General features: G+C 39.3%; 1 protein-coding gene across 2 annotated transcripts in view; it reads left to right on the forward strand.

Annotated features, from left to right (window-relative positions):
• Window positions 1-13,306, forward strand: part of ARFIP1 (ARF interacting protein 1) — a 32,742-nt gene extending 19,436 nt beyond the window's left edge. For both annotated transcript variants that reach the window (XM_084263972.1, XM_084263973.1), the window contains exons 6-8: window positions 2,595-2,752; window positions 5,648-5,822; window positions 12,901-13,306. In XM_084263972.1, the coding sequence (XP_084120098.1) occupies window positions 2,595-2,752; window positions 5,648-5,822; window positions 12,901-13,056 (489 nt within the window). In that variant the 3' untranslated portion in view covers window positions 13,057-13,306. The remainder of the gene's footprint in view (window positions 1-2,594; window positions 2,753-5,647; window positions 5,823-12,900) is intronic.
• Window positions 13,307-19,984: the final 6,678 nt, after the last annotated feature.

Genomic DNA, 19,984 nt, shown 5'->3' on the forward strand with positions numbered 1-19,984 from the left:
GAAAACTACTACTAAGGAACTTCATGGTTCCCTAAAACATAGCTGCTGAAACAGCCCAAATTAAGTTTAATAAACACAAAGGTAATCTGTCTTGTTATTCTTCCTTTTTCATGATTGTTTATTCCCATCAAGTCTTAAGGGAGGAGGTGGAGTTCATGCTTGCACGGAGGAACCTAAACTTATGGCTAGCTAAAAAAATTTGAGACTCTTGCACAGGCTTACATTAGGATGACAGATTAAAATCTGTGAAAGTAAATGAAATCTAAACTAAAAGAAATTTTTAATAGCCAGTTTACACAAATAGGGGCATGTCATTTGTGGCAGAACTTACTGATCGTTACATTAAGTATGTGCTGGAGCTGGATATTTCTTCTGAAACTTGGATTAAATCTGGCATAATGCTCTTGTTTAAAGAATGTTTTTCTTCCACAAATAGCTTGTAACTTCCAACGGGAATACTGTTCCTCCAGGTCTTTCAGCATCTTGTACTGGTCCTGGAACATGTTTCAGTCATTCATCTCATGTAGATTATTGAATGGGGCTGTTGATGAAAATCAAATAAAGGTTTCTGCCGCTGTAATAAAAGTTATCTAACCTTTGCCTCTTGGAGACTTGCCTGATGTTTGTCTCTTTCCTCTTTGTGTTTCCCCTTTGTTTAACCTGTACTATATTACCATCTGTAGCTTGGCCTGTTCTTCTTGGCTGTTTGAATAACGTTGCCTCTAAAACTTGTGCAAGACTAAAAGTAACATTTCTGACTTGTTAGTCTTTAATGTTTAAAATTATAACAGTATATAAGTATAAAAACAATACCACTTAAGGTACTCTTTTATACTTGTTAACAGATCTTAATGTGGTATCTGCAGAGGTATGACTTAATGTGACTATTTGCTGTTTCTCTTTTGGACACAAAGATAAGTCCTGGTTCCAGGCTCATGTGCCTCTAATTATATAGATAGATGAATTCCAACTTTAATTGACCTGTCCATAGAGTATGAACTGAGCGTAAACCCTTCATACAGAAAGGATTTCCTGCCTCTTGTAAGAGGCATGTGCTGAGGTCATGGATGAAACTCTAACGTTTTTACATGAGACTGTACAAACCAATAGAAGGATGGCTTTGGTGGCTAGCAAGTTCCTTAGTACTGCAGGGCACTGCAGTCCCATCCTTCTTACCCCACTCATTTGAGCTGGTAGTATTTCTTGTTTGGATCTGCAGTGATTTGGGTTTGCAATGATCAGGGTCAGAGGACCAGCTTAAGTGCAGTCTTGCCTGCAGGAAGGAAAAGAGATGGGACTAAACACTGCTGAAAGGGGCAGTCCTACTGCTGTTGTCTCTGCCTGTATGCTCCTGTTGCCTCCCTGTGATAGTGCTTGTTTTACTGTGTAGTTTACAATGCTAGAGAAAAACCATCTGAAAGACTTCATTGATTTCAGCAAGGTGGGTAGTGATTTGGCTGTCTGCTTCTGCCATACCAGCAGCTAGGCAAAGCAAAGAGACCTTTAGCACATTCAGTGGCCTTAGCTTGTGAAAACTTGCCCAAAGTTTTCTGAAATTGCTCTGTTCCTCTGCACTTTCTTTTCTGGAGGATTCTTCCCTTAGCATTGCCTGTTACCATTTCCCTCATGAAGTCAATGTTAGCACAAAATACCATTTGGCTTTGGTGTTCATGTTCTAGACAGATGAGGAGAAACTGGGAGAATACAGTATTTCTGAGTCAGTTATTGGCAGTGTGCAAGCCTAACAAGACAATGTTCCAAGTATGAACCTAGTGTGTTTTGCAGCCATTACCAGAGCTTGTACTCTTCTGTGAGAACTCCCATCTGCAGAATATGAAGATGCCATATGGATGACATAAATAGAATAATTTGACTCGTTTGGCATCCATGCATTAGGAAAATGTTTGTAGCCTTGGTCAGGGCTTACACTGCTGTTAACAAAGACATGAACAAATACATATCCAAATGTGACTGAAATGCCTTGGAAATAATTTCATCCTTGTCCCTTTAAAAACTCATGGCTCAGCTACATGATCAGTTTTATTTGCTCTCCACTATAATGTTCTGCTCTTCAATTAGTTGCAGCCTGTTAAACTGTGGTAGATGTTGGGGGGTTTTGCAGTGCTTTTTCCAGAATGTAGTAATAAAACTTAATAGCTAATTAATGCTTTGTGCCCTTGTGAATTTAGTTATATTACTGTATTTAATGTAGTGGTGTCTGCTGGTATTAAAGCATTACCTAGACAACCACATGAGAGATGCTGGATTAAAACCCTGCTGAATGACAATGTAAAGATCCCATTAGCACTTGCTTTTAAGTAACATTCAAGACTTCTGAGTGCAGAAAAATCACATTATAAAATAGGATTTAACATCATGCATGGTAACAAAATAGCTTCCTGATCCTAGAGTGATTTCATAAACGCTGTGAACTGAATGTTGAATTGAAATTATGTCTGTTTAATCATAACCATACCAAAACAGAAGTGACAGAACTTCAACATCTGTGTGTTTTGTAATTTTTTATATAGTTACTGATAAATGTTATGATTTAAATGACCTACGGTTTTGTTTTCTCTGCTTTTTGTTTATAGGAGGAGTTTGGCTACAATGCAGATACGCAGAAACTTCTAGCTAAAAATGGAGAAACTCTTCTTGGGGCTATTAACTTTTTTATTGCCAGTGTGAATACATTGGTGAATAAAACAATTGAGGATACATTATTGACTGTGAAACAGTATGAAAGTGCCAGGTAGCTATTCTATGTCTAGCTATTTTTGTTACAAACTAATCTTCAGGAAACAGACTTTGCATCAGCTTAGTGCTTGTATTTGAGTGACTAACCTGTCAGATAAAAACCTTTATAACAAACACAACTCTCATAGTTAGGATTTACAGGTAACTGCCTCACTGCACGCATCTTCAAATGGATCTGTTGTAGGCTTAATTTTGTTAGCTCTAGGAGTAATTATACCTATTTTTTCCTGCGTGTTAGATTAAGGTGGCTTTCGAAGTAATGTGACAGTGCAAAATTAACCCTCTTATCCAGCTACATTGTAATAAGTAAAACAGTGTCTTTGACTGGAACTTTAATGTTGTGCTTCTGTTGATGCAATTTACACTTCAGTTTTTGTGCAGGAGTTGCAGGTTTGGCCAGAAAGGGGAAAATAACCAAGAAATTTCTTAGCGAATGAATGATTTCTAGCATTAGATAGTGGGTTTCCTGCCCTGGAAGAGGTTACCTTTGGATATAAAATAGTACTCTAAACCAGATTCCTTTCTGCCAGGGTTTGGACTTGTGGTGTTTTCTGATGCTTGGTTCCATTCTGACTCTTTCACGTAACAGGATGAAGTGTGTTTGGTTTTAATTTGCCAGAGGATGTAGTTTCTGCATACAATTTTTTGTGATTTTATATTTTAGGTCAAAGATTGCAAACAGCTTGAGTTTTGAAGCTCTTCCCCCCTCTCATTTTAATTGTTCTGTTCCAATTCCTATAAGCAAAATCATAAACTATTGTTCTAATAAGGTAGAGTTTCAAAAGACACAAAAGCAGAGGTAATATAATATGTTGTTCTTCTTTTGACATTAAAGTATTCTAAAAAAAATTATTATTCACACATTTTTTTGTGTGACCTATTGAAAGTTTATGCAAAATACATCTGCTACACTTGCTCTTGTCAGTCATTTGCAATATATAGTTCATTTCTCCTGAAATAACTGCATAATTTTTCCTTTCTTGATTAAAGAAATCAAATATTTTCCCCTTTCAATAAGGCAAATAAATGACAAAGGTTCTTCACTCCCATGGAATGTCTGTCACTTTGTAGTGTGAAAATAGATCACATCTATTTCTGTGCCTGTTCTTCCCTGTCCCCATTGCACTTCAGCATTCATCTGTTGCCCTCTCCTATCAGTTCTATTGGTTTGTTTCCTTGTTTGGAATTAAGTCACTAACTCTCTAAAAAAAAAAAAGCCCTAGTCATAGTGTCAGTGAGAATCAGGATGAATCCTGTCACTATTACTCTTTATACCACTGAAAATGTTGTATTTCATTTTGCAGCAGTTCTACCAACTGAAAAGTGGGGGTTTTATAACTAGTTTTTAATCCTGATTTTTTTCCAGTTTTGGGAATGTCTGTGGGAAAGATAGAAATAGGTTGGTTTGTACCATTAAAATTGGCATCTATCACATACGGATGTGCAAGGTTACATTATTTGAGAGCTACAAGGAAGTATGGAAGGAAGAGTGAGGCTTTGGGCAGGGCTGCCCATGAAGCTGGAATGATTTCTGGCTATTGTCTGTTGCTTTACCTGGTCAAGTATCTGCTAAATGGGTAACAAAAGCCAATCTTGCCTAAGAGGAGGAAAAATAAAGTTAGAGGCTGTTAATACATTTGTCTTGTCCATTTGCAAGATGCTTTAAAATATAAACCATACAGTGTTTGGTAGACTCCTATCTAGTACTGGAATACAGAAGGTTAATTTAGTGATAGAATCTTTAAGCCACTAACATTCCATAGGTGCTTTTCCCACTTACTTGGTATGTTGATGAACAGAAAACTTTACTTAAACTTTCTTGGGGGGAAAAAAATACTTGATCTTTTTGAAGATAGAAAATATTCAAACCTACTTCTGCATTAAAAATGTTTCTAAGACATTTTGATTTTTTTTTTCCATTAAAATGGGAAAGTCTGACTGGTTCATGTAATAAAATGGCACAGTCTAATGTGGAGGAATATCACGGAGTCTTATAACTTTTTAAATATGGTATATGAAATCAAGCTGGTTCAATTAAAATGTTATCAGGTATTTGTAAGTAAAAGCCTGAATAGTAGCATCAATTCTAGTTTTGCAGACAGTATCTAGAATAGATAATTTGGAGAGAACAAGTGTAAATTAGAAAAGTGCAATATATTTTGGTGCATAGTTAGCTTAAATACTTACCTGGCTGTTAGTCTTAACCTTCTGTTCTTTCTCTTCCCTTATTTCCTTCAGTGATAGTATTGATCCAGAGAGTCTGACTTCCCTAGGATAATAAGATTGGCTTTCAGTATAGTATAAATAATGCATTGGTTTTTTGCAGCCTGCTTATCCATAGGGCAGATGAGTTCTCACAAAGCTATTTGTGGAAGAACTAGAAAGCTCTTCCAGTTAATGGATCAAGAGAAGCCTAGAGCATGCCGAAAAAACCTTGTCAGAGTTTGGTAGAAGTCAGCTTTTGCTCAAGCTTCTGCTTAAAGGGGATTGTCTGCTCTTGGTGCTTTTGTTCTTAATGCAGACTCTTCACTGAATTGATTCAATAGCAGAAAAAAAATCGGGGGAGGGGGATGGTGAAAAATACTGGTTTTATTTAGGTTAATAAGCTGAGATGTCCTGAGAAGAGCTGTGATCACTGAAGCCAGTGCGAGACAGAGGGTTGGCAGAGGCAGGAACAGAAGAGGGAGGGTACTTGTTGAGGCAGTTCTATACAATGAACTAAAGGGTGTTTTCTCTTGATGAATAGGAAAAGGGGGGGGAACCTTGCCCAGGTCTTTTATTTTTTCTGTGCTTGACTGTTTTGTTATCTTGTATTGTACTTGGCCCGTATATGACGTAGGTTTTGAGACACTCTGCCTTTAGATTTTTTCCTCCTCCTCTTTCCTCTCAGGATTGAATATGATGCCTATCGAACAGACCTAGAAGAGCTGAATCTTGGCCCTCGTGATGCAAACACTCTGCCAAAGATTGAGCAGTCACAACAACTGTTTCAAATGCATAAAGAGAAATATGACAAAATGCGTAATGATGTATCTGTCAAATTGAAATTTTTGGAAGAAAATAAGGTAAGCTATGATTTCTAATATTACGTTTAGGAGTTTTGTCCTGTAAATTTATGCTTTGCTAGAAATACTTGAGTAGCTAGCTCTCAAATAAGAAAGTATCTTAATTTAAAAGCAGAGTGAGCAAAGAAAAGAAACTGAACTTTCTGAGTTGCTGCTGTATCACTAGAGGACTGACTTTCAGGCAACCTTAAAAATCCCTCATCACACTGCTGCAGCTACAAATGGCAGATATTGTGGTGGTAAGTTTATTGTTGAAGTGGATGGGTTCAAATTTGGAAAAGCATTTCTTTACCAGTTATTATGGTTTAACCTGGCAGGTAGCTAAAACAACCACACAGCTGTTTGCTCACCCGAAAAAGGCAAGCCACATGGGTTGAGATAAGGATGGTTTAATAGGACAGAAAATGAAGATAATAACGATAAAAATATATGAAACAAGTGATGCACAGTACAATTGCTCACCACCCAAAGCTGATGCTCAGCTAGTTCCTGAGCTGTGCCACTTCCCAGCTGACTGTCCTTTCTGTTATACCAAGTATGATGTCATATGATACGCAATATCACTTTGGACAGTTGGGGATCAAGCTCTACTGGCTGTGTCCCCTCCCAACCTCTTGGATGCTTTCCCCCCCACCTTGTTGGCAGGGAGGTGTAAGAAATTGACAAGTCTTTGACTGGTTGGCAACAATTAAACATCAGTGTGTTATCAACATCGTTCTCATCCTAAATGCAAGGCACAGCACTATACAGCTACTAGGAAGAAAATTTTTTAGCCCAGCCAAAACTAGCATTCTAATCTGTCGCTTTTAATGGTTAAATGAATCATCTAAATGCTTCTTTAGGATTCAGGGTTGTATTTAGGTTTGACAAGTATGTAATGGAGGACATGCACAAAAAGTGAGACAACTGTAAAGAGGCTTGTTCAAAATTAAGCTTTCTTTAAATTAATAACTTGAATAGAGAAATACAGCTTTCTCTAATTAATGGCCTTGAAGTTTCTTAATTCTAAACCGGACTCTTAAACTGTTGGTTTGAAGTTTTTTTTTCCGTATGTGTTTATTCCACCCATACCATTTCATCTATACCCTTTTAATGATGGGATTCTTAGCCTGTCCTATTCTGTCTACCAGGGAAAAACAGAATTGCCACACAGAGCACACTTACACAGTGTGTTCTTTGATAAATGAGTCCTTCTGAACTGTTTCTAATTAGCTGTTAAAAACCATCGTCTTTCAAGATCTGATTTTTTTTGTTCGTACTCATAGTAAATGAAATGGTTATAATAATCTATGACTGTATTTCCTATGTCTTTAGAGGGAGGAAAATATGATCAAAGCTTATAAAAGATCATAGTGTGTCAGCTTCTCCATGTCTAGCAGTGGACCAATGCTTTCATTATGGGTTAATTCATATATTTGAGAGATCTGAACATAGGTAATAAGTGCCTGTCAAAGAACACTGAAGTGGCCACAAATTAAAAAAGTAGCAAAACAGGAGGAAACCTTCAGGGAAGATCACGGGGACAAACTAAAACAATTAAAACCGATGGTGGTTGTTATTCAGAATTCATGAATATATTATCACATATACAATCGCATCAGCTACTTAGAATAAAGATTGAAGATGGGGAATAAACATGAACCATCAGCAAATAATAAGAAGGAAAAAGTGGAGAAAATCAACAAAAATTTTGGTTTCCAAAATAACATATGCTAAAAATGTAGCGTCTGAGTACTGTTACAGGTGTTTGCATTAGGACCAAGGTTTTGGAATCACACAGCCATTTAGCATTTTAAGAGTTGATAAACCAGATCATCAGATGATTAAAAACTGGTATTGTCCTGATTTTCATTTGTTGTTCTTGCGGAACATGTAATCCCATGAACTTTCAAATGGAAGAAATCCATATTGAAATTAATGTTCTTGAACAAGCTAAAGTCTAATCTAAATGCTGATACTTATGCTTGAGTTAGGAAATGCTGATAAGAGCTGAGATCTTTTAAAACTATGCTAGGCTGAAAACAGGTGTACTGAAAGTGTCATTTTTCTTTCTGTACTATCATCATCCAGTAAGTTGTTTCTGCCTAATTCGGTTGATCCTTCCAGCCCATATCTGTACAGACATTCTGATGCTTACATTCGAGTGGTTGAAAATAGTACTTACCCTACTTCATCATGGATTTTGTTAAATGTATAGCAAACCAATCAATTTATGTTCATACAGCTAGGAAAGCTTTAGAATGAAAGTATTTTATTTTCATCTTGTACAGAAAAGTTTCCATATTTAAGAAAAAAAAAACACAACACAACAACATACCCCAAAAAAAGTAGATAATTTGGGGAACGCTAATGAAGTTGCCTTCCTAGTGATAGTCTTGAATTAGATCAAGCATCCTGTTACCAGTCACAGCCTACAAATCTTGTTTCTGAAAGAGATTGTTTTTTCCTTCCTGGCTTTTCTTTTAGATTAATACAGAGGGGACTTTCACATGCTTAAGCCTTTTTATCACTGGTTGACACTTCTCAGTTTTGACATTAGAGATGTCAAAATATTTACTGAAGGGTGTATGTGATTTTGTTCCCAAATAAGCCATAGAAAGGATTTCCTTTACAGTCAAATGGTTTAAATGTAATTATCTTCTGAGAGTTTTACTCAGGTAAGCTTTACTTTGATGTTTTCTGTTTATTGGATAGGATTCTCCATAGTAAACCACATGTAATCTTAATCCTAATCCTAAACTTTAATTTCAGGAGCATTTTTTCCAGTGTCCATCTGTGTCTGATAGCTTTTATTCTTCAGTCGCCCTGAATGCATTCTGGGCTGTAGTGGGAGGTACTGGTTATCTGGGAGCTTATTTTCTTACCAGTCTGACATCTTTATTCCTTTTTTTGCTGCCAACCACATTGTTGGTTGATGTCAGGGGAATTCCTGTTAGACCTCATACTTGTCCTGCAGCTAGTATGAAGAAACTGAAGCGCACAATTGATTTGCCAGACAGCTATATAACCATTATAAATAATTCATTATCTCCCAGCGAATGTTTTACAGTCTGACCAATATTAAACAGTTACGTAGTTTATTCTTTGTCTGACAAATTTAATGTCAAAACTGAATCCTAGATGTTCTTTTGTAAATGTACCTCCACTAGATGCACTCAGATTTGTTCTCTCTCAAAAGTTTTGTCCTGTATTTAGTTCAACATGAGTATAAGGAGAGCAAGGATAACAAGGAGTTGATTGCATTGATTGAATCCAAGGTGACCACAAAATTTAATTGCAGGTCCATAATTATTTGAGGTTAGCAAAAGTTACATTATATTTTCTGATTTAATCTAAATAGATCAAGACTTTTTATCTTGAAAAAGAACCACCTAGGAGGGGGAGGAGGTCAAATAGAAGTCTTCAACGTTCTGTCTGGCCCGTAAACAACAACTAGATAATGAGGGTTCAATATATCTAGAAATCTAAGATTTAAAGTGATCAAATGAAACTAGTAAGAGGTGTACATACTTCCCTTGCCCAGAGAAGTTGTGACTCCTCCCTCCCTGGAAGTGTTCCAGGCCAAGCTGGATGGGGCTTTGAGCAATCTGGCTTAGTGGGAAGTATCCTTGCCCATAGCAGAGGGTTTGGGAGAAGATGATCTCTAAGGTCCCTTCCAACCCAAACCATTCTGTGTTTCAAGCTGTCACCACAAAGGAGCTATAAAGCAAATTTAACTGACTAGTGGCCTCTGGTTGGTCTGTGTAGCTGCAGATGGCACCAAGCAGCTGTAATCTAGCTGGCCCTACATTTAGGGGAAGGTGTCTCTTCGTGCCTGTTCTCCTCAGTTCATAAGTTAATATTTCAATTAAAAGCCCCCAAAGGTTCAGAGAACTGAGTTACAGTAAAGCTGGGATTGCAAGTTTGTCTGTAAAGCCAAGACATACAAAATTTCATTTCACTATCATTAGAGTATTTGATCTAAAATTAAACTTTTTTTTCTTTTTAATGTTTCTGTAAAGCTGGCAGAGCGCAGTAGAAGTTTGTGTCATTGAGTAATGGATACAACAATAACTGCAATCAAAATCTGTAGTTTACAAATAGCAAATCTTTGTAATAAGATTGGTGGCTTAGCACTGAAATATTTCTGGCAGTGAAACATTTTTGAAAAGGCACTTTCTGTTTGAGAAAGGAAAGATTGTTCTGGTATGCACTTGTGAAATGCCAAATCTTTCGGTGTAAAGAAAGAAATTAAATGCGCTTCTAAGAGTTGTATTTCATGAGTTTGATGTTTAAATGCTTGCTTCTACAAATGAAAACAATATGCAGTCTAATGGAAACCCAGATTATGTGACTATTTAGACCAAGTAATTTCAAATAAAGATAGCTGGGGAAAGGATTATGATAGTTGTGAGGAGGTACAGACAGACACAAAGGTTGCCAATTAAGGCATTTTGCTCATTGAAATGGCTGAAACAGTCTGAACGAGGAAGATGTAAAGACGTCTGTACTTACTGTGCCACAGAAAGTACTGTGTTCAGAGGGAGGTGAGGGGAAGAGGATGTATTTTAAAAGGAATAAAATCTGAGACCATTTGGAGAAAATGTGAAAATTCCTTCCAACCAATAGTATCTTCTGTACACGGATCTTAAATCTTCTGTTTGGGGCATACACTTCTTTTTTTAAATGCTCGTCCACAAATTCAGTTTTGTTTTGAGACTTTAGTTTGCCAGGTCTCTTACAGAGTGTGTACTCTGCTTGTAATTAGGAACAAATAAGTGTATGTAGTTAATTAACAAGGAACAATGATTTAAATTATGTTCAACTGCAAAATGTGGCAGCTTTTTGACAGGCATGCTAGTCATACACTGGAACTTGTATTTTAGCAGAGTTACCATTAGCACTCTTATTGAAAAGCAAATCTTCATATGCTGCAGCTTAGTGCTCAGGAGTTGGCCTTTAGTGCTGTACTCTGACAGTCACTTCAAGGGGGAAGGGGTCCCTTCATCCTCTATCCCCCTTTCCCCCCTCCTCCGTTGTGCTTACAGCTGTGCAGAGAATCAGATTGGGGAACTGATCTAGGTTAAAGCAAATATGTTGTTGTCTGGTTAGTTTTAATCTAGATCTGTTCCCTGACCCAACTGACTGAGTAACTGCAGGACTGCTTTGCCAACAGAGTGCTCAGGTGAAACGTAGTGTCGAGGTTGGAATCAGTGTCTGGATATGGGGAGTGGGCAAGGCTGACATTCTTCTGTGGGAAAACTGGTTAGGTTTGAACTTGGTTTTTAGTGAATACTTGTCATTTGGTCCTTAGTCATAATTGCAGGTGTTTTTGCAGTGGACTTCAGGTGATTTAAGATGTTACAGCTTCTTCTGTTAGCTGGCTCCCACTTCAAAGTAGAGCTTCTAGTAGAGCTGCTTTGCACAGTGTCGGACAGTAAGTGGTCTTTTTCTAGAGATAGAATCTTAGTTACTGGAATGAAGCTATGGACAGAACCCACTATCACTTTTGGGATTCACGTATCAATCCTCTTCTGAAGGACAGCAGAACTGCATCTTGAACCTTTGCAACCAATTCAATATGATCACAAAATTTACACCACAATGAGGTAGCTCTGGCTTGGGGATAGAACTCAGACAGTGAAGTAGCTCTGGTAGTTCAAGAAAAAAAAGAAAACAAACCACCAAAACAAAAGGTTTGGGGGTTTTTAGTTCAAATCATCTGTGTCTGCATTGTTGATTCCTGCCTGTGTGTGTGTGTGCATACTGGGCCTAGGCCTGACTGAATTTATAAAATTATCAGAAGACTTCAGGGCAGTTTACAAAACTTTGTGTTAAAAGTTCCCCTAACAAAGTACCAAATTGATGAATTTGGGCTGGGATAGTAGATTAATTACCTGTGGTTTATTTCAGTTCAGATAAACAGTATACAGATAAAATTGTAGCATTTCAATATTGTTCTAGAACTAGCTTGGACTGTGTGGAACCTTGAGTGTCAATGATTAAAGAATCTGATCAAGAAAACAATTAACTGTACTTGCTAAATTATCAGGTCTCTTTAAAAGCAAACTGTTGATGATGACGTGCCATTTTCCACTTGTATGACTTAATACTTTTGGGGATGAAAATGCAAATTTTTTATAGATATAGAAAAGTCTGTTTATGTACCTTTAACTGAAAGGGGCCATCTTCATGACTGAAAAGCTGAACTGTGAGCTTGCTGAACAAGTGTAGTTAGCAATATTCCACATCTCCTAAATATTAAAATGTCTGCACATCATGAATTTGGTGAAGTCTTACATTGTAAATGAAAACTTTGTCCCAAGATACGATGTGCACTGCAGAGTCCTTTCTAGCCATATCCATCTCTCTAAAGTTTCTCTTTGGAGAGTCTTTTGATGGAAGAATGTAACATATTACACTGTTAATAATACATGTGAAATAATAGGCTTTTTGCATCAAGTTTAAATTAGCCTGAATTAATTAGGGGAGAAAACACAGGAATATCAGTCTTCAACTTTTCAGAGAAACTTAGACCAAAATTTGGGTCACCAAAGAGGGGTTATTAAGTAGGATACCGAGGTCTGTACAGCCATCGGTTAATGGGCAAAACTTCATTTGTGAGATGAGACTATTCAGTAAAAATAATAAATTATTCTATACTCATAAAGGAAATTTCAACTTTTAGTGCTGAAACTTTTATATGCCACATATGCATGCACGAATTGTATACTTAGATGACAAATGTAGTATCTGTCTCAGGGAAGTCCATTTGGCCTGCAGATAGGCAGGTATCTTAAACATGGATTTGGCATCTAATTTCAAGGAATCTAGTACTTGTAATGAAGTGTTTGATAACATTATGCTGTTCAGTGAATTGGTTTTGGTCCATGTGTACTGAGTTGGTATTGACTGCTAAGCATACTTTATGAAAACTCTAAGCCACTTTAAAGAATTTTGTATTAGCATTTTGTATTTGTATTTTTAAACCTCTTATAAAAAGATCCATAGGCTCAGACTTCATATAGGTTTAGAACTGACCTGTGATGTACTTAAAATCTGCCTCCTCCTCTTAACCTATCTCTACCCTTGCCTGCAGGTTAAGGTGTTGCACAATCAGCTTGTTCTGTTCCACAATGCCATTGCAGCATACTTTGCTGGGAATCAAAAGCAGCTTGAACAGACACTTAAACAGTTCCACATCAAATTGAAAACTCCTGGAGCAGATGCCCCATCCTGGCTTGAAGAACAGTAACTGGATAAGAGAAGAGGACCCAATGTTAACCTAAAAAAAAATAAATCTGTAAATCTGATAATAATTAAGGGTTGGGGTTGAAGGACTGTTGTAGTGATTCTTGCACAGACAGCTTTAATTTTTCCTCCCTTTTCCAATACTATAAAACTTAATTTGGTGGAAAAGTGGGTGATTTTAAGGTAACCAAACGAAATCTCTGTCATTTCAAATAGAGCACTCCTTTTGTATGTGAAGGTTGGTTATTTCTGTAACTGGGATGGGGGAGGGAGGAAGGGAGGGTGGGAAAGGAAAGAAAACTATTATAGATTTGCACTGACAACTGATGTTTGTTATTTCTGGTCATTTTGGTGGCTGGTCAAAATATTTCCAAATGGAGATTTACGTGATTTGTACCAACATCTGGTATTTTATAGATGACTATAGAAAGCATCTTTAGTAATTTTCATATAACTTTTAAAAAGGAGAGAGTTAAAATAACATTTTACAAATGAACAATATAAGGCCTATATGTGATATCTGCCTGCATGTGATATCTGCCTTCTATGGCGACAGCAGCAGATGGCTCACTGACTAGCAGAGTTGCAGCAAAGGCCTTTTTAAGAGATGTGAAGATGTACCTTTCCATCATAGGTCAAAAAACATAAATAAGAGAAACACTAAAGCAAGAATCACTGTCAGTCTGAGGCTTCTAAGCACATATTTTTGCTTTGCACCAAGTGGTTTGCTGAGTGAGGCCAACCATGCAATGAACTAATTTCATTTAAATTTTACTTTCTCTATGAAACAAATACCGTACTAGCCTTAAATCACAGGTATGTGCCTTTTTATAAGATAATATTTTCCACCAGTGTACATAATCCAAGAACCCTTTCACATAATGGTTTGTCAGTTCCCAGCAAGGGAAAGGACTCTGTAAATGCTGTTTCATCATACACTTAGAGCAAGTTAAAGCTTTAGTTAACCTTCATGGACAGGCATGATTTGAGAGAGGAAATTGGGCCAGTATGGTTTTTCTATTTAATTGAAAAGCATACTGTGGTAATGGGAGTAATGTGGAGGGTACTTTTTTAATTTGTCCATTGATCTTGTAGTCCTTAAGTGTAAAATTCTGTGTCAGTTTTACCATAGATATTTTAAATTCAATATATTGGAGTCCTCATTTGCACATGTTATGTTGCTTTGTGTTCTATTAAGTACAATGAAATACTTCAAATATGTTATTTACAACAGTGTGGATTGTATGATTTATGTACTGTATGTTCAAATGCCTTTCAGCTGACATTCTTAAAGTTTTCAGTGCTTAACACAACTGTAATGTAACTGTAAATCAAACTTTTTAATCATTCCTTATTAAATTCTTGGCCTGACAGAGCCTTCTTTATGTTTTTGTTCTGTCAAGAATCTCTTGTAATAGTTCATTTACGTTTCCCAGAATGTATATCCTATGTGAATTTTGTATTCATATTAAAGGTGTTTGCATTCAGACTTCCTTGACTCGTGGTGGTTAAGAGGAGAACCTGGCTTCTGCACTGAAAGCTTGGTCCTGTTTTTCCTGAGTTGCCACCCCTGCTCAAGAATTTCTGGTAAAGCACTGCTAGGTGGTAACACTGACACTGTTTTATTTCAGTGTCTTCTAACACAGTGTGCAAGTTCAACCTGTATGTAAACTCATAGTCAAACAAATCTTTCAGTCTGTGTAACTCTTAAACTTTTAGAGCAAATTTCGTTACACTTACTACATCTATGTAGCCATTGACTTCCACTGTATTGCATCTTGGCACGTGTATGGTATGATGAGGCAAGACAAGTTAGCAGTGTAACTGTGCAGTTGAGCTAGGAAACGCAGATGATAGCATTACAGCAGGGTTGAAGGATGTGAACCTACTGACTGCAATTGACATACCAGCCTTCAGACCGCTGCAGGAGAAGGATACACATGGAACGTGCACTATTGGTTTCTATCTCAAGGTTCAGGGCTCTGCTGATGAGGGTAGTCCCTGCCCAGAAGGAACTGATCCATCGGAAAGGGTAAGAGTGAACTTCAATCTGAAATTGCCTTATGCTGGAATCGCCTGTGTGGCATTGCATAACCTTCAGACTCTGCAGGAGCTTAAAGCTGGAGATTCTCTTTGCCTGGAAGAAAGGGTTGGACAAGAGATTACTTACTGAAATACATGTGTTGTTTAATACCAGAGGGGAGGAAGAAGGGCTTCCATGTTGCTTGATGAAGCAATTGCGATTGATAGCCTCAGTGAGGAGGGTCTGGTGTTCTGCTGATCAATAAGATACTAAACTGATTGCCTTTTGGATCCTTTCACTTCCCCCCCCATTCAAATATATGCACTGATGAAATAGTTCCAGCTCAGGTCTGATGTTCAAAGCTTGCTCTTTAGATCTAATCAAATTTAGAAACTTGCTTATGGAGATCATGCAAGGAAGACGCTTCTGAAGTTTTTCATGGGAAGTAATTATGGTTGTCAGGCTTTCTGGTACTAATGGAAAAGCTGTATTAATGTCTTAAGGTTGCAGTGCTGGCATTTGTCAGGTAGACAGTTGTCAGGATGGTTTTTTTGTTTGTTTGTATCAAGAGGGGGCCATACCCCTCTTGTGAAGTCTTTGGTGTGAAAGATTTCATCTCTTACAAGTTACCACATTCGTGCATCGTGTGAGGTTTCTCGGGAAGAAGAATTTAAAGCAGTTAATAGCATTTCAGATACAGTGTGGTAGCTGGTCTGACAGAGACCCAAGGAGATGTTTTCTATCTTGGTGACCGTGCTGTAAGATATCTGTGCTCCTGACTTGTTTGAAATCGTAGCTCCTGTTACTTTGTTTGTATGCATTCTACAAACAACTCTTCCACTTGAAAAATGCTCTTTGGTATACATCATGTTTTGTCAAGCCCTTGCAAAGAACCTTCCTGCTTATAAAACGTATCTGTAGTTCTATTTGGAGAGGTATATGCAAGTAGAGTACAGTAACACATCAGTATCATTAAAGTAACAGCTTGATTTCAATCTGTCAGCTGGTTTTCCTAGCAACTTTATCTCTAGTCTGTCTCTGCTTCAAAAAATGATCAAAGTAAATATAAAGGGAAAGCTAAACCTTCCCCTCAGCTCTGGAGCTGAACTGGGGGCACATTCACTTTGTATTCTCTGCTTATCAGCTCTTGTTCCTTATTGTGGTGGTAGAGGAATAACAAGGTATTATAATTACTTAGCATTCCTCACCTACAATTATCTTTGGGTTTTGTTCTGTTTGGGGTTATTTGCCAGTCTAGTTATCTTTTCCATGCTGCATGCTTAATGTGGGGGTTGTACTAGTCTCAGATTTTTTTAATTAGCCATTAATCTTTTCATATTTTGTGACTGCCCCCACCCCAAGCCTTTCCAGCTACTGGCAGCTAAATTATGTCAAACTGAGTTTATTTTTTTGATGGGAAGATCCACAGAAGAGTTGACTGTTCCTTGGTTCTTGTGTTCCTTGTGTTCTCTCAGGTGTTAAGGCCAGTGATGCATAGAAAGCACAGTTGTGTGTCTGTGACAGCAGTCTCATTCATCTCGCTGCGCCTGTTTCCACCAAGGTCCTTTCTCTTCAATTCTGCCAGTCTTACACAGGAACCAAGTGGCCGAGCAGATGGACCACATTTACATGGCTTTGTCATCATGGCAATAGTTTGAAGTCAATTAAGGAAGTACATTACCCCTGTAGGTAAGAGTAGTAAGTAGGATGGTTTGTGCTTGACTTGGAGAAGGGCATAAATTGATAGAGAAGCATCAGAAAGGGGAAGGGATGGGGTTTTTTTTCCAGAATGCCTATACTGAAATGCAGAGAAGCAGCATGTGAACCTTGCAGAGCAGTGGCCTTGGACATAAAAGCTCACGCTGCAGTTTGCTAACTTTTCATTTCCTATGGCTGAGAATACCTGCAGAAAAGCATTACTTTTTACACTTCAACTGCCTTGGGAGAAAAAAGCTGGGGGGGAGGTGGGGGGGTGGGGGTCAGCCTGGAGCAGCAGCAACTACTGTCCACTCTTGGTAGCACGTTTCTGCCAGGTGTGCTCAGCAAAGTGTATGTTCAACCGTTTCAATCACAGTGGTGAAAAAACGTGTTCTGAGCACATACACTCTGTTTCATTTCCATTTTAAGATAATAGTTGTTGGAGAAATGGAAATAACTGATATTCCAAGAGAAGTGCTAAAGGAGATCGAGCATATCTTTCCTGGGTTCCCTTGCATCACTGGGTGGAAGAACTTAGATGGGGACCAGTGTGGCTGTACGATAACGCTTCTTAATTAAGTGCAGAAATCAGATACAGACCAGCGTAAACCTGAAACAAAATTTTAGTTCAGGTTTGCCCTGTTATTACTGGTTATGCCAGCACAAATCCATGGCTTCAGTCACAAACAGTTCAGCAATATCTTCCTAGTAAATGGTATTTAACAAATGGTGTGTCCTACTGTGCTAATTAAAAAATTAATTACACACCTTGTTGCTTTTTCAAGAATACTGAAGGCTGTAAATTCAAGCACTTAGGAGTTAAATAACGCTAAAAACTAGTGTTGCCTGCTTGGTCTTGATTTGCCTTTCTTGCATGCGTATGCATCATGCTAGTTTTATGTGATAGTGGTAATTAATTGCAGGGGTTTGTTTCAAGAGGTTAACTACGGCAGTACTTAATTTTGAAACCAAATAGAATTTGGTTTTAATGTATCTGAAGTGTCACAATTAACTTTCTCTCCTGCCTTTGTCCAAACACTGTAGAAATGAGGGCATGTATTGAAGACTATAACACCTTTTGTTCAGGTGGTATGAATTGCTTTGTTGCCATTAGATCTGTTAAGTCATTAAATTTGTGTTCGGCCTAAAGCATTAGAAGCTCTTTGTGCTCTAAAGAAAAGCAGATGTTACAAAAGACTTTTTTTCTCTTACAAGAAAAAAAGCAATGCCTTAAAAGAAGTAGCCATCTTAAAAACTGTCTTGGTCATTTAAGTAACTAGAAATTTTTAAGTATTAACAGTAGGATTTGTTTTTGTAGTACACCAACCCATCTAAATGCTATCTGTTCTAGGGAGGTGCATTTGCTGCTTATTATAGGTGGGGCTGCTCAATCTACCTATTATTAAAGTTGCTTAATACTTCCTACTGTAAAGACCTGCTTTCTGTTGCTTGTAACTCAGATGTATTTTAGCCGTGCGGGCAAAATCTTTGCCTGCTGAGTTGTTCACATTTTTGGGGGAGAGGATGTGGAATCAGCTAAAAAAATTAATTTGCTAGCATTGTGTCTTGGAAAAGTTCTGGGGAAAAAACCTCACAGGGTGAGGAAAAGTTAAACTCTCAACTTCAGATCCAGACTGGCTTCTGGGTCCTCTGCTGCCCTGTTCATTTTTTGGGGTATAGAATGCCATTAGGCAGTCTCTTGTTTGGCTTGCTCTTTCTGTCTCTCGGAGTGCACATTTGTGCCCATGACTGGCAGCAACGAAAATAAGTCTCTTTGGTTCCAACACAAGCAGCTACAGTCCAGGCGGCAGTGCGCTTCCTCGCTGACGACCTCAGGGGTGACCCAACACTCTCGAGGAATGTCCGTGCTGGCTCAAAGCGGAGCATGTCCTCTCCAGCTGCCGCTAACCCTGCCAAGTGGAGATGTGTGGTGTGATATGAATTGCCATGTACTGCAGCTGAACTGTTTTCACTTGATGAATTTTGAGCTTAAATGAACAGGGTCTGACATCACATTCCTTAGATTTTCCTTTTATTGTAGATGTGAAGGTTAATTGACTCAAACAGGCCATCTTGCCAGACCAGTAGGTCAGACCTCTGGCCACAGAACTGTAAGCTGGCATGGTGTAACCTCAGCAAACGCAGGCCTGGGCTCTAGGTCTGGGCTGGCAAAGGCTCTGGCCTTCCAGCTTCCTCCTCTTCCTCTGGTTCCTGCCCCACGCAGAGGCACCAGAGCGGGTTAGGCACCCCACACCAAGGCGAGACATGCTCTCATCCTCCTGCCCCTGCCTTCCCGCCCCCGGCCCAGCCAAAGTGGTATTTTCTCTCTTGTGCTCAGCTCAGAAGCTCTGGTAGCTGATTGTGCAACGCTGGAGGTGAGGTATTTTTATTCTCTCTCCCTCCTTTTCAGGCAAGGCAGCATTTCTGATTCTGCCTGGGCATTGCCCTCCTGTGTGTTGGGCTGCGTGGGCCGTGTTTGTCCCTTACAGCCGGGACTGTTTGTTAATTTGAGTGAAGCTCTTCACCTTGACTTTTTGGGAAAGCAGCTTTATTTTCGAACTGTGATTTACACCTCTTGGTGAAATACTTTAGAACAATGCATTTGTTTGCTGTGTAATCTGTGGGTGGCTTTCAGGTGTCCACAAGCCACGTGAGCTGCTAGTGGGTCACAGGGCTGTGATAGCATCCACTGTGTGTCTGAAGCTCTGTCTGAGGTGGGGACTGACTTCCAGCCCCCTGCTCGCACAAGAGGCTCTGAAGGTGACTATGCTCCCACCTGCTTGGCTGAGCCGGCAGGTACTGCCTGGGTGAGGCAGGGGAAGGGCACAGACAAGGGGACGCTTGCCCGGGAGCGGGCGCTGAGGGCGGAAGGCCGGTTCCCTCTCACCAGGGCGTGTGGCTCACAGCACTGCTGCCCTGTTTTTGTAGAAGCAGGTGCTGCGAGTTCAGTGGCAGCATGTCCTGTATACACATACCCCTTAGCCGCTTAAGCAAGCTCCTGAGGCCGCCGTCCCACCGGGGACACCGAGGCACGCCGCGGCGGCACCCGGCGCTGGGGAGCGGGTCGCCCACCTCTGGCAGCACCGGCCAGATGGGGAAGGAGAGGCGGCCGGGCGGAGACCAGGGCGCTCTCGGGGGGCCGCCGCTGTCACCTGCCGTGGCCCCGCCCTCGCCGCGCCTGCGCGCTGCCCCGCCCCCGCCCGCCCGCTCC

Source organism: Gallinula chloropus (assembly GCF_964237585.1).
Source record: "Gallinula chloropus genome assembly, chromosome: 4".
Classification (NCBI taxonomy): domain Eukaryota; kingdom Metazoa; phylum Chordata; class Aves; order Gruiformes; family Rallidae; genus Gallinula; species Gallinula chloropus.